The sequence below is a fragment of the Acinonyx jubatus genome, chromosome A1, assembly GCF_027475565.1.
Source record: "Acinonyx jubatus isolate Ajub_Pintada_27869175 chromosome A1, VMU_Ajub_asm_v1.0, whole genome shotgun sequence".
Classification (NCBI taxonomy): domain Eukaryota; kingdom Metazoa; phylum Chordata; class Mammalia; order Carnivora; family Felidae; genus Acinonyx; species Acinonyx jubatus.
In genome coordinates this window covers 135,344,096-135,362,700 of record NC_069380.1, presented here as the reverse complement: position 1 = coordinate 135,362,700, position 18,605 = coordinate 135,344,096, and the positions used below count along the sequence as shown (strand labels likewise).

The following is an 18,605-nucleotide window of genomic DNA, read 5'->3' as shown; positions in this document are numbered from 1 at the left end:
TGCCTTCTAGCCTGCAACGTGGACCTCTGTTCTCCCTGAATTCCAGAAATGAAAAGATGCCTTCAAAAACGAACACCTTTTAAAAATAGTGACTCTGGGCGCCCTCTGCTGTCTACTTAAGTTGTTCAGCTGTATATGAGTGATAAGAGCAAAGCATGAAGCTGGGGAGGGATTACACCTTACACAAACATTAAGTATGTATGTGTGTCTATGTGTATATAGCACATGCATATATATGTATGTATGTGTGTATGCATGTATATTTTAACCTTTTTCACTCAGTGGCCCCTTCGAGGTTCTGCTGAAAAGTGCACATATGAGCATGTGCATGCACACATATACACACAGCCACCATTTGGACACACAATACAGAGACAGAATTAAAAACATGAGCTCTGGCATCAGACCACCTGTGCTTGCCCACTCCCTGGTATTACACCTATGGTCAAGAACTTAACTTCTCTCAGCTTGTTTCGTCACCGGTGAAATGGGGTTTTCCTGAGCATCAAATGAGATACTGTCTACCATGTGCTTGGTACAGAGACAGCCATGCAATCATTAACTCTTATTATGTGTTAGCAGGTTTTTTAAATGTTATAAACCCTAGCATACAAAGCATGTTGTTGTGAAATTCCCTGTTACTTTAGCACCGATGTGTCAAAGAAATGGCTCTGCTAATCTAAATTGGAAATGACATTTCCTCTGCTCTCCATAGTTTTAAACAGGATGAAAAGCCCGATGGCCCCAAAGCCTCATGTGGAGTTGCTTGATCTCTCCTGGCTTCTCAGTGAACAGCATTCCTGTTGAATTATCTTTGGACGGGCACGTAGCCATCATGGCACTGGCTACAATCAGAACATACTCTTTCAACTGATACTAATTCAGTAATTCCCAGCCATGAAAGTGAAGGAAGGCCTCCTTAATCCCCTTGAACCTTAATGGTTACATAATGTGCCCCTCTGGAGTGCAATGGGGTACATCAGGAGGCTCTGCTGCTGAGCTGCCAGGCATGTGCCTTGGATTCATGGATTTAAAATCAATTCAAGTTGTAGGGCAGTCACTTTGTGGAGGTTCTGTCTTCCTTTGTGATGTCACTTGTAATTCGACGGGATGATCTTGCTGACCGGCAACAAGGGAGATCTGTGGAATGTGTGACGTGGTGCTGCTGGGCTCTTCTGGGTGAGGCGGTTGGCCTGACTTGGGATAGGAAAAAGGAATCAGCAAAGATGAAGGATGTGAACATCACTAATCAGGCGATGCATTTCCCAGGCAGGCCTGCAGGTGACAGACCACGATTCCTCGATGTCTTCCAGGTGGGCTCAGGGGCTGCTGGTGCATTTTCCTCTCAGAGCCTAATTAAATGAGGTCTTCTATCCCAGACACCCGGCTTTGGAGTATTTCAGCTGTAGGGCACTGATTAGCAGCCAAAAGTGGAGTTCTTTTCTTTCTGCTGGGCCTTCTTTTCCAGACCCCACCTTTAATCACTGTGGTAAATATGCCCCTGAGGCTTGTGGAGGTCACAGTCCCAGAAGATCAACTCAATAAGGTACGTAAGTGGGTAGAATGTACAGTTCAGCAAAGTTCTGAACTCTTCCGTTAGCAGCTGGGAAAACTCGAGTAAAACTCTTGTACCCTCCCCCTATTCCCTTTTCTCCCCAAATCACTTCTGTCTCAGATTAGCTGAGAGCCTGGAAATACTGGAGGGAAAACCCCATGCAGTGAAACGAAGATAAAGGGCTCTGGTCAGCGTGTTAATGCACACTAGTCACCTACACCCCCTTCTTGGGCATTCTACTTCTCTAGGTCTCGGCTGTCTTATGTAAAACTAAGAAAGAGCAACCAGTTTATGAGAAAGTTGTGAAATACACAAAGCATAGCATGGGAGGCCATACATATTAACTAAAACATGCCAATTAATTCACCCTTTCAAAAAATATAAAGGCCACATTATAGTATCATAGTATAGGAATATGCTACACAGGCACTTTGGGGTCATAAAACACAGGTAGGATAGTTTGTCCTTCAGGAGACACTAGATGTACTGTACTTGGAAATATTTCTCTAACAGCACAAGGTAATGTACTTTACATGTCAAAATGAACAACACAATTGGTGCTATGAAAGACCAGAAAAGGTCCTCTCTGTGTATGTGCCCGTATTTTCACAACGCATGCCACTTATTATCTATTCCACAGAGTGATGTAAGTATCACCCTGGCCTTACCCCAACTGTAAAAATGTGGTCACCTGCAGGGTTACTCACTTAATGTCTGTTCCTCTTGGAGAATGCCAAGTTCATGAAAACAGAGGGCATTTTTTAATCCCCTCGTTTTGACACATTAACAACAACAACAAAAATTTCAATCAGAATTACACCAAGTTTTGCTCAAGATATTTAAGCGGCTTTTTTTTAGTGTTCATTTATTTTTGAAAGAAACAGAGTGCGTGCAAGTGGGGGAGGGGCAGAGAGAGCCAGAAAGGAGACAGACTCTGAAGCAGGCCCGGAGCAGTCAGCCCAACGCCGGATGCAGGCCCGAACCCACGAAATGTGTGAGATCAGGACCTGAGCCGAAGTCGGAAGGTCAACCAACTGAGTCACCCACGTGCCCCACTCAAGATATTTTTGAGGTAATGCTGTTCAAGCCAACTTAATTCCTTGATTCATTGTTTATGCAATACAAACCATTTCCTTTTAAAAACTCTCTTTTACTTTTCTGAAATATTTCCACTGGGGGGTTAATTCACAATGATTTGGCTCACCGCACATTTTTAAATGCATAATGTATGTCAAATTTGTAGATAGAAATGTTATTAAGTACATTTAAATCTTCGGTTTCTGTTGTCAAGCTCTGTGCTATTCTGCCATACGCTGCCTTAGTTGACATGGATATTTATACATAGGTATATACGTATCTATTTGTGTGTGTATGTATAATTTGAAAAAACTAAATACATTTTTCATTGATCTTAAATCATAATGACCTGGGATTCCTGATTCATTGACTCCAGTGGAGAGGCTGTGAGGTGGAGGTGGGTCAACATTAGACTGAGGGTCCTCAGGAGGCACATGGCAGTCAATACACACCTCAGCAGATACTTGCTCAGGAGTCCAGGGACAAGACCCCATTGCCTGCTCTTCCCTCCTGGTCACAGCAGAGACCAGAAGAACGGAGATGGTAACTGAAGCCCAAGTCTCCCCTGCACATAAGAAAACATAAGCTTCCTAAAAAATATAGTGGTTTAAACTACAGTCCCCAGACTAGCAACAGACAATTTATTAGAAATTTATTAGAAATACACATTCTCGGACTCTGCTCCAGATCTGTGGAATCAAAAACTCTGGAGATGGGTCCCAGGATTCTGGGTTTGAATAAACTCTCCAGGTATCTCTGATGCTTGCTGAAGTCTGAGAACCACTGCCTTATACCCAGCTGTCATTTTATCTATGAAAAGGAGTGAAAGGAAGCTATGCAGAAAGATCAAACATTTACCTAAAGGAAAAAAAAATCAAAGCTCAAAATATCCTTTAAGCAAGATCAAGTCTTCCATCAATTCCTCTGGGGTTCTAAACAGAGAGTACAGAGTGCGTAAGAAATTTGTTTGCTTGTGGGGCGCCTGGGTGGCTCAGTCTGATCTCGTGGTCTGTTGAGTTTGAGCCCTGCATTGGGCTCTGTGCTGACAGCTCAGAGCCTGGAGCCTGCTTCGGATTCTGTGTTTCCCTCTCTCTCTCTGCACCTCCCCTGCTCACACTCTGCCTCTCTCTCTCAGAAACAAATAAACGTTAAAAAAAAAAAAAGACAAAGAAAAGAAATTTGTTGCTTGCAAAGAAATAGAGAAACCTCCAATTCTGCCTACCTAAATTATAGCAGATAAATCTTTACCTCCCCATTATAATTTCTCAGTAATAATCATTAGGAATTGGTTCAATTTTGTATTAACTTCTTAGATTGCTGTCAAAAAAATGTCAGCCTAAATTGCTTAGGATTGGTCTATTTCACTACTGAGTATTCTTTGGGAAGATTTTGATCACTCTGTAAGGAGTACTGTCTGTAGGAGCAATGAACAAATGACTAGACCAAAAGGTCCTTAAGTTCAACATGGCAGGGTAAAAATGTTCTGCTTTGGGAAATGGAGATGATGTGTTCTTCCTGTGGCATCTTAGGAGCCTTTCATAGTGCCTTGTCCAGTGTAAGCTACTCAATATTGACTTTGTGAATGAGTGAATGGAGAATCCATAAGGGCTCTCCATCTTGAGAACATCTTATGGAAGAGGTGACGTGAGGTGAATCTTGAATAGGCAGAAAAGGATGGATAAAGTGGGAGGGCATTTTAGGTTGGAGAAGAAAAGGATACAAAATAGGCTGAGCAAAAGCCTGGGGTCAGGCCTATATGTGGAGTGTCTGGGACTGAGTGGAAGTCACTGGAGAGAAAAAGCTGTTCACAGGGCGATATGACAACCAACATCATTACACAGTACAAATGAGTTTTGTGAGTTGAGGAGTCCTCATCCTCTGATATGATCCCTACCGTGCTCTGGGCAAACAACAGAGAACAAGATAGACATGACACCTAAATGTGGTGAAGGATGGAGAACAATGGCAGCAGCATGGTATGCATGTTGATAAGTGAGGCACAGGGGTACGGAAGCAGTTCACCTAACCTGAACTTGAGGTAGGTGGATGGACAGAGAAAGCCTTTCCAGATGAAAAAATATCTAAGTTATGGCCTGAAAAATGAGTGGGAGGGAAGAAGGAGTGTGGAGTAGCAAGGGATACGGCTGGCTGGGCAAACCGGGGCCAGATTACGAACGGCCTTCTAAACCATGTTGAAGAGACAGAGCTTTATCCAGAGGGATGTGAAGAGCCCTCAGCAGGTTCTAAATAGAAAAGGACAAATTTGTTTTGGAAACCTCGTGGGCTATAGTAGAGAAGATAGCTGAAAGACACAGGACTAATGATGGCGACTTTAATTAGACAGGTAGCAATGGGAAAGAAGTTTAAAGAGCTTGCTGGAAAAAAAGTCTCCGGTAGTTTAAAACATGTGTTCCCTCGACATTGCCACCACTGAAAGCTGGAATAAATGTGCCCTCGCCTTGAATGTGGATGAGCTTGTGATTTGAGTGGAAGTGCTGCCACAGGACTTCTGAAACCAGGTGGTAAAAGGTGACAACAACTTCCACCTGGTCCTCTTGGCACACTCCCTAGTACTTGGCCACTATGCTGTCAGGGAGCCTCAGCTGAGGACCTAGCATCAAGTGCCACAAATATTAAGTGAAGAAACCTTTGAGGTGACTCTAATCCCAGCCACCAACAACTGATAATCACCTGAGACCCAGAGTAAGAGCAGCCTGCCTGAGCCAGTCAATTCTAATGATAATGAGAAAATGATTGGTGTTTCAAGCCACTAAGTTCTAGTGGCTTAGAGACTCAGCAAGACATAACCAGAACACTATCCTGATAACACCTAGTGAAGGAGGGATCTTTTCCTCTCCTCACACTGTGCTGTATCCACCAGGATGACATCTGGACTCTGAAGCAAGAGACATTTATAATAAATGAAACAATCTACAAAGGCACATAACAGGGTTGGGGAATAAGATGTTCTGTCCAAATATTCTCATTAACAGAGTAAGTGCATGCTTTAGGCAAATTATCGATTGCAAGAAAACATCATTTTTCAAGAAAATTATGAAACTTTAAAGAATGAAATGCTCATGATCCACTAAGCAAACTTTCTCCTTGATGGGGTTTTAGCCTTCAGAATCATCTATTATTTTGGGGTAAACATAAGGCTCATTAGTTCATGCTGTAATGCGGCCTCTCAGCATCACTTCTGGGAACAGATCGAATTGCCCAGTTTCTGCAGTCAGCAGAGCCACCATAGCCACCATAGCCACCAGCTGTTCAGAGCAACAGAGCTTAGGAAGGTCATGGTTGCTATTTACTGCCTTTTTTTTTTTTTTTTTTGGTAATGAATGGTTGTTAGCTGTTCACACAGGGCATAAAAGGCATTTTAATGCTCTTTGTGAAAGTCAGACAAGATAAAAGGTAAGTTGGGGGACAGGAAGCATGCCCTATTATTCCCTAAGACTTTGAAGGTAGAGAAATCCAAACAGGAGGCATAAAAAATACAATTAAGATTCTATGAAGGCCCAGAGTTTTCTTTAAAAGGGGTAAGGCCTCACCAAGCATAAGCAAAAGAAATTCTTTCGGGTTTTCTTTACAGAAGGAAGAACACATTTGTTTATATAATTCTTCAACTAGGTACCCACATTCTGAGTGCTACTGACAGAAAGGACGATACTTAACGTTCATTCAGCACTTGCTCGGTGCCAGCCACTGTTCGGCTTGCTTTACATTGATCACCTCATTCCACTCTCACATCAGGCCTAGGAGGTGGGTATGATTAGCTCATTTAACAAACAAGGAAACTGCAGTGAGCCCATGGCCACACAGTGAGTCGCCACACTGTGAGTCGTGGGAGCCCTCCTTTAGTATTCGAACTCTGAAGAGACATGTGCTCTAGTGGGAAGGGTATCAGACCAGGGATCGGGAGTTTCATCTCAGCTCCACCTGCAACTAATTATACCAATTTGGACAAGTCATTTCTTTCACCTGAAAGACGAGGGAGTTAAATTAGGAGATTCAGAAGATTCCTCCTACTCTAAAATTGCTGATTCTATGCACACTTCTTGCCTCTGAATAACAATCAGCTAAAAGCAAACCTTACTTTTTAAAAAAAATTTTTAATGTTTATTTATTTTGAGAGAGAGAGAGAGAGCGAGCATGCACGTGCACACGAGCAGGGGAGGGGCAGAGAGAGGAGACACAGAATCTGAAGCAGGCTCCAGGCTCTGAGTTGTCAGCAGAGCCTGATGCAGGGCTCCAACTCACCAACTGTGAGATCATAACCTGAGCTAAAGGCGGACACTTAACCCACTGAGCCACCCAGGCATCCCCAAACCTCACTTTTTGAAGCAGCACTGAAGAAAGAGTGTACAGAACTCTAGGAAGATGGGTGAAAGGCGTGAACATCACGTGGGCCTTGAGAAACAAAAGGCACAACTCACCGGTGCTGTTTCAAACTATCGTGTGACTGATCAGAATGAGGAAACTTTAACCTGCTGTCAGGACACATTTACTTTTACAAAAAAATAAAGCATTCCAAGAGAAAAGAGAAGATCATCAATAAGATGAAATGTAGGACCAAATACTTAAAATTTAGCAAACAAAAAATACAGAGAGCATATGTGTCTTTACTGGCATTTATTTTGAAAAGCAATTGGCCTGCCTATGACCACAGTAGTAACCATTTAAATTTTGGTTAACCTATCACTTCTGAGAGCTAAGTCCTGGGTTAGTTTGTGCTGCTGAGAAAACAAAACATAACTTCAAGATATCTTCTCAGGAATCTTTTATTTCTCTCATTTTTGAGAAAATGTGACCCTAATGAAACTTAAATGAAAATTTCAAGTCAATATGCAGATTCACAAGCATCTTATTTAAGGTCACAGACAGATGATGACAGAAACAGTGAGAACATCCTGAGCCATTGCCCACAGTAGCAAAACAGGGTTTCAGACCTCCTGATTTCAGCAAGAGTATAGTCTGCAAGTAACTACTCCCCCCAAAATTTACTGGAGTTGACCACTTATGGCAATTTCCTTCCCACTAGTGCTTACTTGGTTCTACGCTGGTACCGGCAGTTGGACTGGAGACCACAGTCATGTTCCTTCAAGGATCCTTAGAACTTTATACAGAAGAAGTGTCCTTTCTGAGGGAGCGGAGCTTTCTGCTGGACTCGATTTAGATCTTCATGGTGGCACAACATTAACTTCTCAGATCAGCATGACAGTTCGAAATCAACGCAGAAATTTAAGGAGACCAAGTGTTTGTTAACATGGCATCCACTGGAGTACAATGCCTGATTTCTTAGGAAGCCATTAACTCACTGGGAGGCCCCTTCCAGCTCAGACCCATGAGTGACTTGAGCATAGGGTTATTCAGCCCACAGAGACTGGTTGAGAGGCTGGAAGGTCCGATGGCTGACTGTCCTCTTACTTAATAGTACCATGTGGGATTTTCTGTCCCCAGGGGTGTGGCAGAGGAGAGTATCCAAAGTGCAAGTGGTGACCTGGCCATTAATGTGGAGTTTCCCATAGATCTCATCAAATTTGGCCAGAAGGGCGGGTACATCCTTCACTTTTTTCCTTGCTTTGGCCAGCTGGAAAAAGCCAAAGAGCAGATCATTATCTCTATGCAAGATTTCTTCCTTGTTCTCCTGATTCTCCAAGAAGCAGAGGTCCAAATGCACTAAAACGTATAGTGTATACCTATAATGGTGAAAACCAGGGTACCGGGCCACACAGAAGTATGAATGACTACATGGGATTCTATAAGCTATACAAAAAATTCACAATTAGTACTTGAAAATCATTCCTGATATCGAATAAAGCAATCCCAATCAAAATTACACCAGCATTCTTCTTGAAGCTAGAACAAGCAATCCTAAAATTTGTATGGAACCACAAAAGGCCCCGAATAGCCAAAGTAATTTTGAAGAAGACCAAAGCGGGAGACATCACAATCCCAGACTTTAGCCTCTACTACAAAGCTGTAATCATCAAGACAGCATGGTATTGGCACAAAAACAGACACATAGACCAATAGAATAGAATAGAAACCCCAGAATTAGACCCAAAAAGGTATGGCCAACTAATCTTTGACAAAGCAGGAAAGAATATCCAATGGAAAAAAGACAGTCTCTTTAACAAATGGTGCTGGGAGAACTGGACAGCAACATGTAGAAGGTTGAAACTAGACCACTTTCTTACACCACTCACAAAAATAAACTCAAAATGGATGAAGGACCTGAATGTGAGACAGGAAACCATCAAAACTCTAGAGGAGAAAGCAGGAAAAAACCTCTCTGACCTCAGCCGCAGCAATTTCTTACTCGACACATCCCCAAAGGCAAGGGAATTAAAAGCAAAAATGAACTACTGGGACCTCATGAAGATAAAAAGCTTCTGCACTGCCAAGGAAACAATCAGCAAAACTATAAGGCAACCTACGGAATGGGAAAAGATATTTGCAAATGACATATCAGACAAAGGGCTAGTATCCAAAATCTATAAAGAGCTCACCAAACTCCACACCCGAAAAACAAATAACCCAGTGAAGAAATGGGCAGAAAACATGAATAGACACTTCTCTAAAGAAGACATCCAGATGGCCAACAGGCACATGAAAAGATGCTCAATGTCGCTCCTCATCAGGGAAATACAAATCAAAACCACACTCAGATACCACATCACACCAGAGTGGCTAAAATGAACAAATCAGGAGACTAAAGATGCTGGAGGGGATGTGGAGAAATGGGAACCCTCTTGCACTGTTGGTGGGAATGCAAACTGGTGCAGCTGCTCTGGAAAACAGTGTGAAGGTTCCTCAAAAAATTAAAAATAGATCTACCCTATGACCCAGCAATAGCACTGCTAGGAATTTACCCAAGGGATAGAGGAGTGCTGAGGCATAGGGGCACTTGTACCCCAATGTTTATAGCAGCACTTTCAACAATAGCCAAATTATGGAAAGAGCCTAAATGTCCATCAACTGATGAATGGACAAAGAAATTGTAGTTTATATACACAATGGAATACTACGTGGCAATGAGAAAGAATGAAATATGGCCTTTTGTAGCAACATGGATGGAACTGGAGAGGGTGATGCTAAGTGAAATAAGCCATACAGAGAAAGACAGATACCGTATGTTTTCACTCTTATGTTGATCTTGAGAAACTTAACACAAGACCATGGGGGGAGGGGAAGGGGAAAAAAAAAAGGGTTAGAGAGGGAGGGAGCCAAACCATAAGAGACTCTTAAAAACTGAGAACAAACTGAGGGTTGATGGGGGTGGGAGGGAGGAGAGGGTGGGTGATGGCTATTGAGGAGGGCACCTGTTGGGATGAGCACTGGGTGTTGTATGGAAACCAATGTGACAATAAACTTCATATTAAAAAAAAAAGGGTGTTTATGTGGTACATACTATACAATGAAACATACTAGGAAAAGGAGTCAAACAGCAACGGAACAAGTTTGCCAAATTTAACAATCAGAGCAGGAGGCACGGCCAAATATGTAGGGTTTTATACATGGTTAAGTTTTCTGGAATGCATTCTAGAAGCTGTCAGAAGGTCCAAATTAGGACAGGATCTGATTTAGGTTTAAACATCTGCAGATAATGTTTAAACGTGTAGAGAAAGGGAGGGTGGAGACTAATCCAGAGGCCAATACCACAGTCCACATGAGAGAGGATCACAGTCTAGACTGGAAAACATAGACACAACATGCTGAAGTAGACATCTATCAAGTGTATCTGGGGAGTTAAACTGAAAGGATTTATTGAGGAAGAGGTCAAGGAAAGGGAGGAATCAAAGACATCTTCCTAATTTGGGCTTTAGTAACTTGGTGATGGGTGAGGTAATTAATAGAGATGGGCAAGATGGGAGGAACAGATTTGGAAGCATAAAAACATCAAGAGTTCTGGTTGAGATGCCTGTGAAAGTTCTAAGTGGGTAAGTCAGGAGGTTGTTGGATATACACAAATATGAGGCATGGAGATGTCTAAACCAAAGGTATGAACATTGGACTCAAAAGTGTAAGAATGGCATTTAATTCTACAAAAATGGGTGAGCTCTAAATAACAATGTAAAGCTACTTTTGAACAAAATCAATAGTTGACTTCGTTCAATCCTTATTTATGATACAATCCAACAACACATCTTATAAAATTTACGTGTGATCAAGGTCCCTAAGAAATCCTCTGGTCACCTTCTAGATAGATCATAACCCTATCTGCTGCCAACATACCTATCTTTCAAATAAGGGCTCCCAGGAACCTTCAGGTAAGAAGTTTCAGCATTTTATGTTATTCTTAAGAAGAATGAATAGCTTGTTTAGTCCCTGCCCCATGTTCAAGGTGAGGTGACCTAATGGGCAGCATATGGTTTCCGAAAGCAGCCAAGCAAACATGCCAAGCTGGAGATAACTTTGCTCTAATTGCATATACTGCATCAATTCTCTCCCATCACTACACAAATACCAAATGGTGTCACAGGGACCATTCTACAACTTAGGCAGAAAAGAGATTTTACTCCATTGTTAGGTTAGTTTCAAAAAAGAAATCAGTGAAGAAACAGTGAATGTTTGGAGAGATTTTAGTCATAGTAATTAAAAAAAAAAACAACCCAACAATTCTTTTCAACATTCCTTTGGTGGTAGGTATAACCTTATCTCCACACACGAGACATCTTTTTTTTTTTTTTTTAACGTTTATTTATTTTTGAGACAGAGAGAGACAGAGCATGAACAGGGGAGGGGCAGAGAGAGAGGGAGACACAGAATCTGAAACAGGCTCCAGGCTCTGAGCTGTCAGCACAGAGCCCGACGCGGGGCTCGAACTCACGGACCGCGAGATCACGACCTGAGCCGAAGTCGGACGCTTAACCGATGGAGCCACCCAGGCGCCCCTAGTTTATTCATTTTTGAGAGACAGAGACAGAGCGTGAGTGGGGGAGGGGTAGAGAGAGAGAGAGAGAGAGGGAGACACAGAATCGGAAGCAGGCTCCAGGCTACCAGCTGCCAGCACAGAGCCTGACACTGGGCTCAAACTCCCAAACCACAAGATCATGACCTGAGCCGAAGTCAGACGCTTAACCGACCGAGCCACCCAGGCGCCCCATATGAGACATCTTTAATAGCTGTTGGCATCAACACTACCCAGAGCACTTGTAAGATGCAGGTTTTATAATGGAGGACTCTGCATACAGTCTTACAAGTGTTATTTAGAGCTGTTCAAAGGCTACTGGAGTTAGAGCGTTTATTTATTTCTCAACGGCAGTTCCCCATGCAGCCTCACAACAGCCAGGAACACACTCAGCTAGAGGGGGAGCTTTTGAAATAAGTCAATCTTATAGACTTTGGGGAAAAAATCAGTGTTTCTCAATGTGGTGTTTGTTTGGATGCTTCAGTCATATAATGGAGACAACATATTGATAAACCAGATCTAAGTAGAGTGATAAGCATTAGTGCTGCTGGGGAAACTGAAGTTGTGTCAGTAATGGATGCACATGCACAAACTGTGCACTTTAAAACAGGTTTACATTTCCAGTTACCCTACTTTCCTAAAACATACTCCAAAAGGGTTTGGGTGGATCACAACCTCCACAGCACTAAGGAATCCAAACAGAAGCTTTAAATTAATCATATCCAGTTAGTTTCCTGACAAGCTCCCTTTGCCAGCAGGTAGAAGCCTTTGGGTGCAAGTCCAAAAAAGGGATAGGGCTGGGAGGGCAACAGAATGTCAGAGGGGGAGAAAGGAGCCTGCTGCCCTCTCCCGCCAACCAGCAGGCACCAGTACCGTCAGAAGGCAAGGGAAGGAGGGAGAAAAGCAGGGAGGGCGAACCAATCAAACAGGCCTCTTCATTAGTCAAAACGACAATACCAATATCATTAGTAACAAACTCATCACTGCCAGTCATTTACGATTTCCTTACAGTTTTTTTTTCCCTTTAGCTACTGATGGACAAATTACTAAATTTCAAAGGACTTACAGTAGCTCCTCTTTGTGTGCTTCAGCCATCAGTGTGAGACATGGGTTCCTTTGTTTCCTTCTGCTTTCAATTTTTTGAAACTGCTTATCATTTCTATTTAATTTTGTTTTATAGTTTTGCAAAAACATTTATACAGTTCCATTAGTTGGTCTATTCAGTACCTAAAACCAAAGTTCTGATTATAGAAGCATTAATACGGTTAAATTTCTGGCAGGTCTAGCACCCCTCCCTGCTCTCCTCTCACAAGGTTTTCCCAGTTATTCTTGTTAGTTTGTTCTTCCTACTAAACTTTAACCACACAAACAAAACTAATGGCACTTTTATTAGGTTACATTATCACAATAAGTTGGGAAGAAGTGACTTTATGGGGTTGAGTCCGCCTATCTCAACACACAGTATGTCTTTTTATTTGTGTAAGTAGGGACACTTTTTTTTTTTTAATTTTTAAGATGAGAGCTACTGTAGCTTACTGCTGATGGGAATGATCCCCAGGGACGGGGATGTTCATGATGCTCAAAAGAGGGTAAAATATCTTCTGAACTGATGTCCTACAGTGGGTCTGAGGGATGGGCTCTAGGGCTCAGTGGGGAAGCCTGCTCCAGAGAGGTGCATTCAATTGCCATGGCTTCAGGAGGAAAGATGAGCAGGCGGGACAGGAGGTGGTCGGTGAGGCAGCAGTTCTCTCCTGATTGCTCCTACTTCCGCCATGAAGCAGGGCGCAGGGGTCAGGGAGTGGGCAGAAGGTACTGGAGGGCTTGAGGAAAAAGGGGACCCAGGATGCAGGAAAACACTATGTGGGGGGTGGGGAAATAATGTAAGAGGACCAAGTTTTCCTAGAATTTCAGAGGATACTTCCTGTTGGAAGAAAAAAAACCTTTGCACCCAAACAGAAATCTTTTAACAGGAAAAAGAGAGATGTTGTCATACTTGACGCTCTTTAAGGAGGCGGCCTGTAGAATGAAGACAGTAAGTGGATACTCTAATGCATGTCCTTTCACCTTTAAATCATTTCTGCAGCAATCTCATACTCACCACTTCTTCTGAGAACTCCTGTCTTTTCACAAATTTTGATAAATTTCCGTCTGCAGCATCCTTTAATATCTTTATCAGGGTTTTCAACATATTTGACTGGATATGAATCAAAATCTGAATACAAAGAACAAACAAGCAAAAACAAGACTGAGCCAGCGCTCAACAATGATGTATGAACCCTACATTTACAGGCATCTACCTGCTTTCATGCTATTACCTAATTCATTCTCTTGCACAAATTCAAAGATGCTTCGAATATATGTCTATCAGCCGGAACTTGGGTTTCCAACAGCTGATTAAAACACCTCAACTTCAAAACTTACCTAAAGATAGAAATGGAGAAAATACAGATTTTGGAGTCTGGCATATTTGGGCTGGACTCCTGGCATGGGCAATTATGAGCTATGTAACTCTGGCCATGTATTTAAGCTCTTCCAACTTTTGCATTTATAAAATTAGGAAAATAGGTTTACGTCTCACATTTGGAATTACTGTGAATATCGAATAAAATACCAGCACACAGCAGGTACTCAAACATTACTATCAGTTTCTTCCTATTTCTTCCAGATTCGGAGCAGAGGACTATGAGACTATCTCCTAAGATCGACTGTGGGGTGAAATATACCTTTACCTTTCCTTCCTTCCTTCCTTCCTTCCTTCCTTCCTTCCTTCCTTCCTTCCTTCCTTCCTTCCTCCTTTCTAGAAATTGCAGGCTAATCAGTTGCAGGTATCAAGAGGAAGCTGGTTCAAGTACTCCTATTTACACTGTGGCTATTAAGGAACTTCTAAAACTGGGTACTGTACTTGGCTTTTAAGATGGTACCACTAACTACCTTCCATCAGATAGACATATTTAACCCAAGGAAAAAAACACATTCCCCCCTTCGCTCCACCCATTACCAATATTCACTAGTACAATTTGAAAAATACAGAAAAGGTTAAAGAAAATAACAGGGCGTCTGTGTGGTTCAGCAGGTTGAGCATCCAACTTCGGCTCAGGTCATGATCTCACAGTTTGTGGGTTCAAGCCCTGCGTTGGGCTCTGTGCCTACAGCTCAGAGCCTGGAGCCTGCTTTGGATTCTGGGTCTCCCTCTCTTTCTGCCCCTCCCCTGCTGGTGCTCTCTCTCTCTCTCTCTCTCAAAAATAAATAAAAACATTAAAAAAGAAAAGAAAATCAGAATGACTCAGAATTCCCCAACTAATGTTATCCACTGTTTACAATTTCATGTATTATCTTCCAAATGTATTAATTTTCCCCCAGATCCGATTCTTTTTGTCAACTATTATACAGTGAATATTTTCTCATTAAGAAATTATAGAATACCTCATTTTTAATGATGAATACGTATATGATAATTTGTTAATTTAAGCAATACCACTCTTCAATATATTGGTAAGTTCAACATATTGATAAATGCATACATTAAAAAAAAAAAAAAAAACAAAAACCTTGTTAATATCTAGGACTTGACTCCAGAAGTAAAATTATAAAGTCAAAGAATATAAACATTTCAAAGGCTCTTGATCCTTTGGAAAAGAGTTTTTCTGGAAGAGATATTTCTTTTCATATAGCAAACCAGCTTAGTTCTTTCTACAGACCATTATAACAATTTAAGTTTGTTTAGCAGTTGATCAGGATGAGGGGCTAACTTTGGTCCCAAAGAACAGAATGAAATGATTCCAAGTAGGCTAAATCCAAAGAACCCAATCTAAGTTCAGTGTTGCAAAGCACAGGCCAAGTCATGAGCACACTTTTCACTGGGAGGCAACACTACAGATTTCTCACATTCAAGGAGAAGAAGTACTACCTGCCTTTATTCCAGACTATCTTTTCAAGGATATTCATAGAACCCACAGCCTGGAAAGACCGACATGGTGCCTCATGTAGAGAAAAGGGCAGGCATGCTTACTGCCATTTTGAGAGATCTGGGTTCTCCTGTATGTATAAGAGGCATATAGACCTCGGGTTGCCATGTGGGAACTGGGTTCAAGAAACTGATGCAAAAATGCTAATGTTGTGGCTACTACTGTTGCTCTGATTTAAGGAAATGTCCTTCACCTCTCAGTACCTTGTGAACTCTACCAGCATCCATGAAACTATGGAAGGTTTACTCATTAGCTTAAAAGTAGGGTAAAGTCTCTGACTCTCAATAGTACTTCAAACTCTTACATTAATAATAACCAATTCTGATTGGGTTGGCAATTGTCTGTCCTATTGAGGGCAAGGAGAAATTGACCTTGTTAGGTGTTAGGTCTCTAGTGCCTTGCACCTAGCAGACCTTCGCCAATAACGAATGAGAAGGAGAACAGAGGTCCCCTAGCAATTTACACAGATAAACCTCCTGGAGCTCCATGCTAGGATCTATTAATGATGTGCTCCTGGAAGATTTCAACTTCTCTTCTTAAGTCTTCCCAATTTCCCTCCCTGCCTCCAGCAACTATCTGTGATTCAGAAGGGATTTCAAGAGTAAAGTTCAATACCTCAAAATAGACTGATGAAGGACAATATAGATGAGGCAGTTACTGATAAAAGGCAAAGAGAGAATTTAAAGCTGGAATTGGTCTCAAACTGAAACCTCAGGGTACAGTTAAGGAAAACTAGATCAAGGTACAGCACAATGCTTCAATCTTACAGATTTCAAACCAAAGACTAAGAAAATTAGCAAGGAATAGGGCGAATTTAGGTAAGGAAAACTACTCTAAGAACTACAGAAGGACACCTCCTGCCCCTCTGGTTTTCTGAAACGTCAAAAAATGTTCACAAGTCATTGGGTGCCTTTGACCAAAATAAAGGACCAGAAGCCCTGAACATGCAGAAATTAGCATTTTGTCTTTGTCTTTTAAGTTAGCTATATTTGAAGTAGAATATCATAGTGCCATAGAGACTGCTAGTTTTCTAAACAATATCCATCCTCCCCTTCTTTTTTGATTAACAGAACTCCCTAACTTCAACTGACGCTGTCATGTACAGAATTCTAAGACTATATTTCTCATGTTTCTTTGCTACTACTACGTATGGTTACAGGACTCAGTTCTGGCCAATAACATGTAAGTACAAGTGGCTGGGTGAGACATTTGGGAAAGCATCCTCAAAAGGGTCCAGTGTCTTTCTCCTCCATTCTTCCTCTATCTTGCTGGAAAAGACGTAATAGATAAAAATCATATGCTTACAATGGTGGTATGGAAACACAGAAAGAGGCTGGGTCCCTGATGTTATCATAAAATGTCACACCAGACCTAGACTGACCATCTACATGGTTTTTATACATGGAAGAAAAACAAAGCTTCTCAGTTGTACATACTCCTTTTTTTCCCCTCCAGTCTACATTGCTCTTAGCCAAAATGCAATTCTTAAGTTCCAAAATCTTAAGGGATTTAAGAGAAAGAGTCCTATCTCTTTGCCTACCCCATGCAGCCTAGGAGGCTTCCTAGCATGGACTGTAACTTTAGGGGGACCTTAGTGACTGCAGAAAGGGGCATTAAAACATCTATCTGGGGGAGCCTGGGTGGCTCAGTCGGTTAAGCATCCAACTTCGGCTCAGGTCATGATCTCATGGTTCATGGGTTTGAGCCCCGCATCGGGCTGTGTGCTGACAGCTCAGAGCCTGGAGCCTGTTTCAGATTCTGTGTCTCCCTCTCTCTCTGCCCCTCCCCCACTCATGCTCTGTCTCCCTGTGTCTCAAAAATAAAAATAAACAAACATTTAAAAAAACCCAAAAAACCGAAAAACATCTATCTGTGTTGGGGAACCTGAGTGGCTCAGTCAGTTGAGCGTCTGACTCTTGATTTCAGCTTGGGTCATGATCACATGGTTGGTGGGATCAAGCCTCGCCCTGGACTCTGCACTGACAGCATGGAGCCTGCTTGAAATTCTCTCCTCTCTCTGCCCCTTCTCCATTCACATAAGCACACATGCACATGCTCTCTCTTTCTCAAAAATAAATAAATATTAAAAAAAAATTTTTTTCTGTGTTAACAAATAATGGTAAAAGTAGCAAAACTAACCAATTTGCAATTCCCCTGCAAGGTAATTGAATTCCAAAATGGGTATCCACTTGGAGACATGCCTTATTTCTAGAGACATGATTGGAATTCAAATAGCATCAGTTGAAAGCTATCCCATGTTGATCTCAGCTCTTTCAAACATTATTTAGAAGTGGAGATTAATCTTTTGATATTGATTAACATTGCTAAAGAGGGGGCTACAGTTCTTTTGAAATTGATGAGTTTGAATTCAGACAGCAGAGCCAACATGCATGCGCCTCCATGAGATCATCTGCGAAATCAATTCAGTATGTAGCAAGTATTAGCTGGGAAAATGGAAAATCAGGCCCTCTGGGTCATATTGGCAGCAAGAGCAATTTTGATGAAAAGAAAATTGAGGGGGAAAAATTAGGTAAGTTCAAATTCCAACTGGCAGCAGGAAAAGATTTTAGTAGAAGACATTAATTTCTAAAGTAGATCAGAAAAAAAAAACAAAAAACTTCATTTATTTCTGCTAATACTGACTGAACTGACTTTCTACTGCAGCCTATTTGTCAGGTTTCCATTTCTTAATAATTAACAAATTGCCCTTAGGGATTCCAAGTAGATGACTCAGCCTTAGAGAAGCTAGAGCCCATTAAATCAGTTTTTAAAAGCCTGCTCTAATAACAGAGATCTGAATCTGAAAGATTATTAAACCTGAGAATGGCAACCATATTTTTTCAATATCCCTAAGGAAGCCAAAACAGGTTTACCCTGAAATATAAGACACTTGGTTGGACATTTGGAAGAAGTTCCTGAGTGAGCACTTTTAAACAATAAACGATAAAATGGTCTTTAAGTGTCTGAACAATGTATATTTCTGTGACCCAGTTCATGGAGGGACAATTCATATTCAAGATGAGTTCAAGGTTCCTTATATAGTGTTTGCCCAAAACATACCCATTCCACCAAGTTTATCAGCTGCCCTTCCTTC

The 18,605-nt window shown here is 41.7% G+C and overlaps 1 protein-coding gene and 1 long non-coding RNA gene across 10 annotated transcripts in view; one reads left to right on the top strand and one right to left on the bottom strand.

Moving 5' to 3' along the window:
• PTCD2 (pentatricopeptide repeat domain 2) overlaps positions 1-18,605 on the bottom strand; it is a 113,879-nt gene that overhangs the window by 73,348 nt on the left and 21,926 nt on the right. For 5 of the 9 annotated variants that reach the window (XR_003414292.2, XM_027040250.2, XM_027040259.2 and 2 more), the window contains exon 9: positions 13,645-13,758. Coding sequence is in view for 7 of the 9 variants with exons in the window: in XM_027040250.2 (XP_026896051.1) it covers positions 13,645-13,758 (114 nt within the window). In the remaining 2 variants the exon portion in view is untranslated. Of the gene's footprint in view, positions 1-7,397; positions 8,223-12,612; positions 12,774-13,097; positions 13,563-13,644; positions 13,759-18,605 lie in introns of those variants that run through there. The other 4 variants (XM_027040242.2, XM_053223808.1, XR_001430601.3 and 1 more) reach the window with 3 other exon arrangements.
• Positions 966-17,385, top strand: LOC128315910 (uncharacterized). Its single transcript, XR_008299087.1, has 3 exons — positions 966-1,313; positions 2,442-2,627; positions 16,582-17,385. It is a non-coding gene; the product is annotated as an uncharacterized LOC128315910 (long non-coding RNA).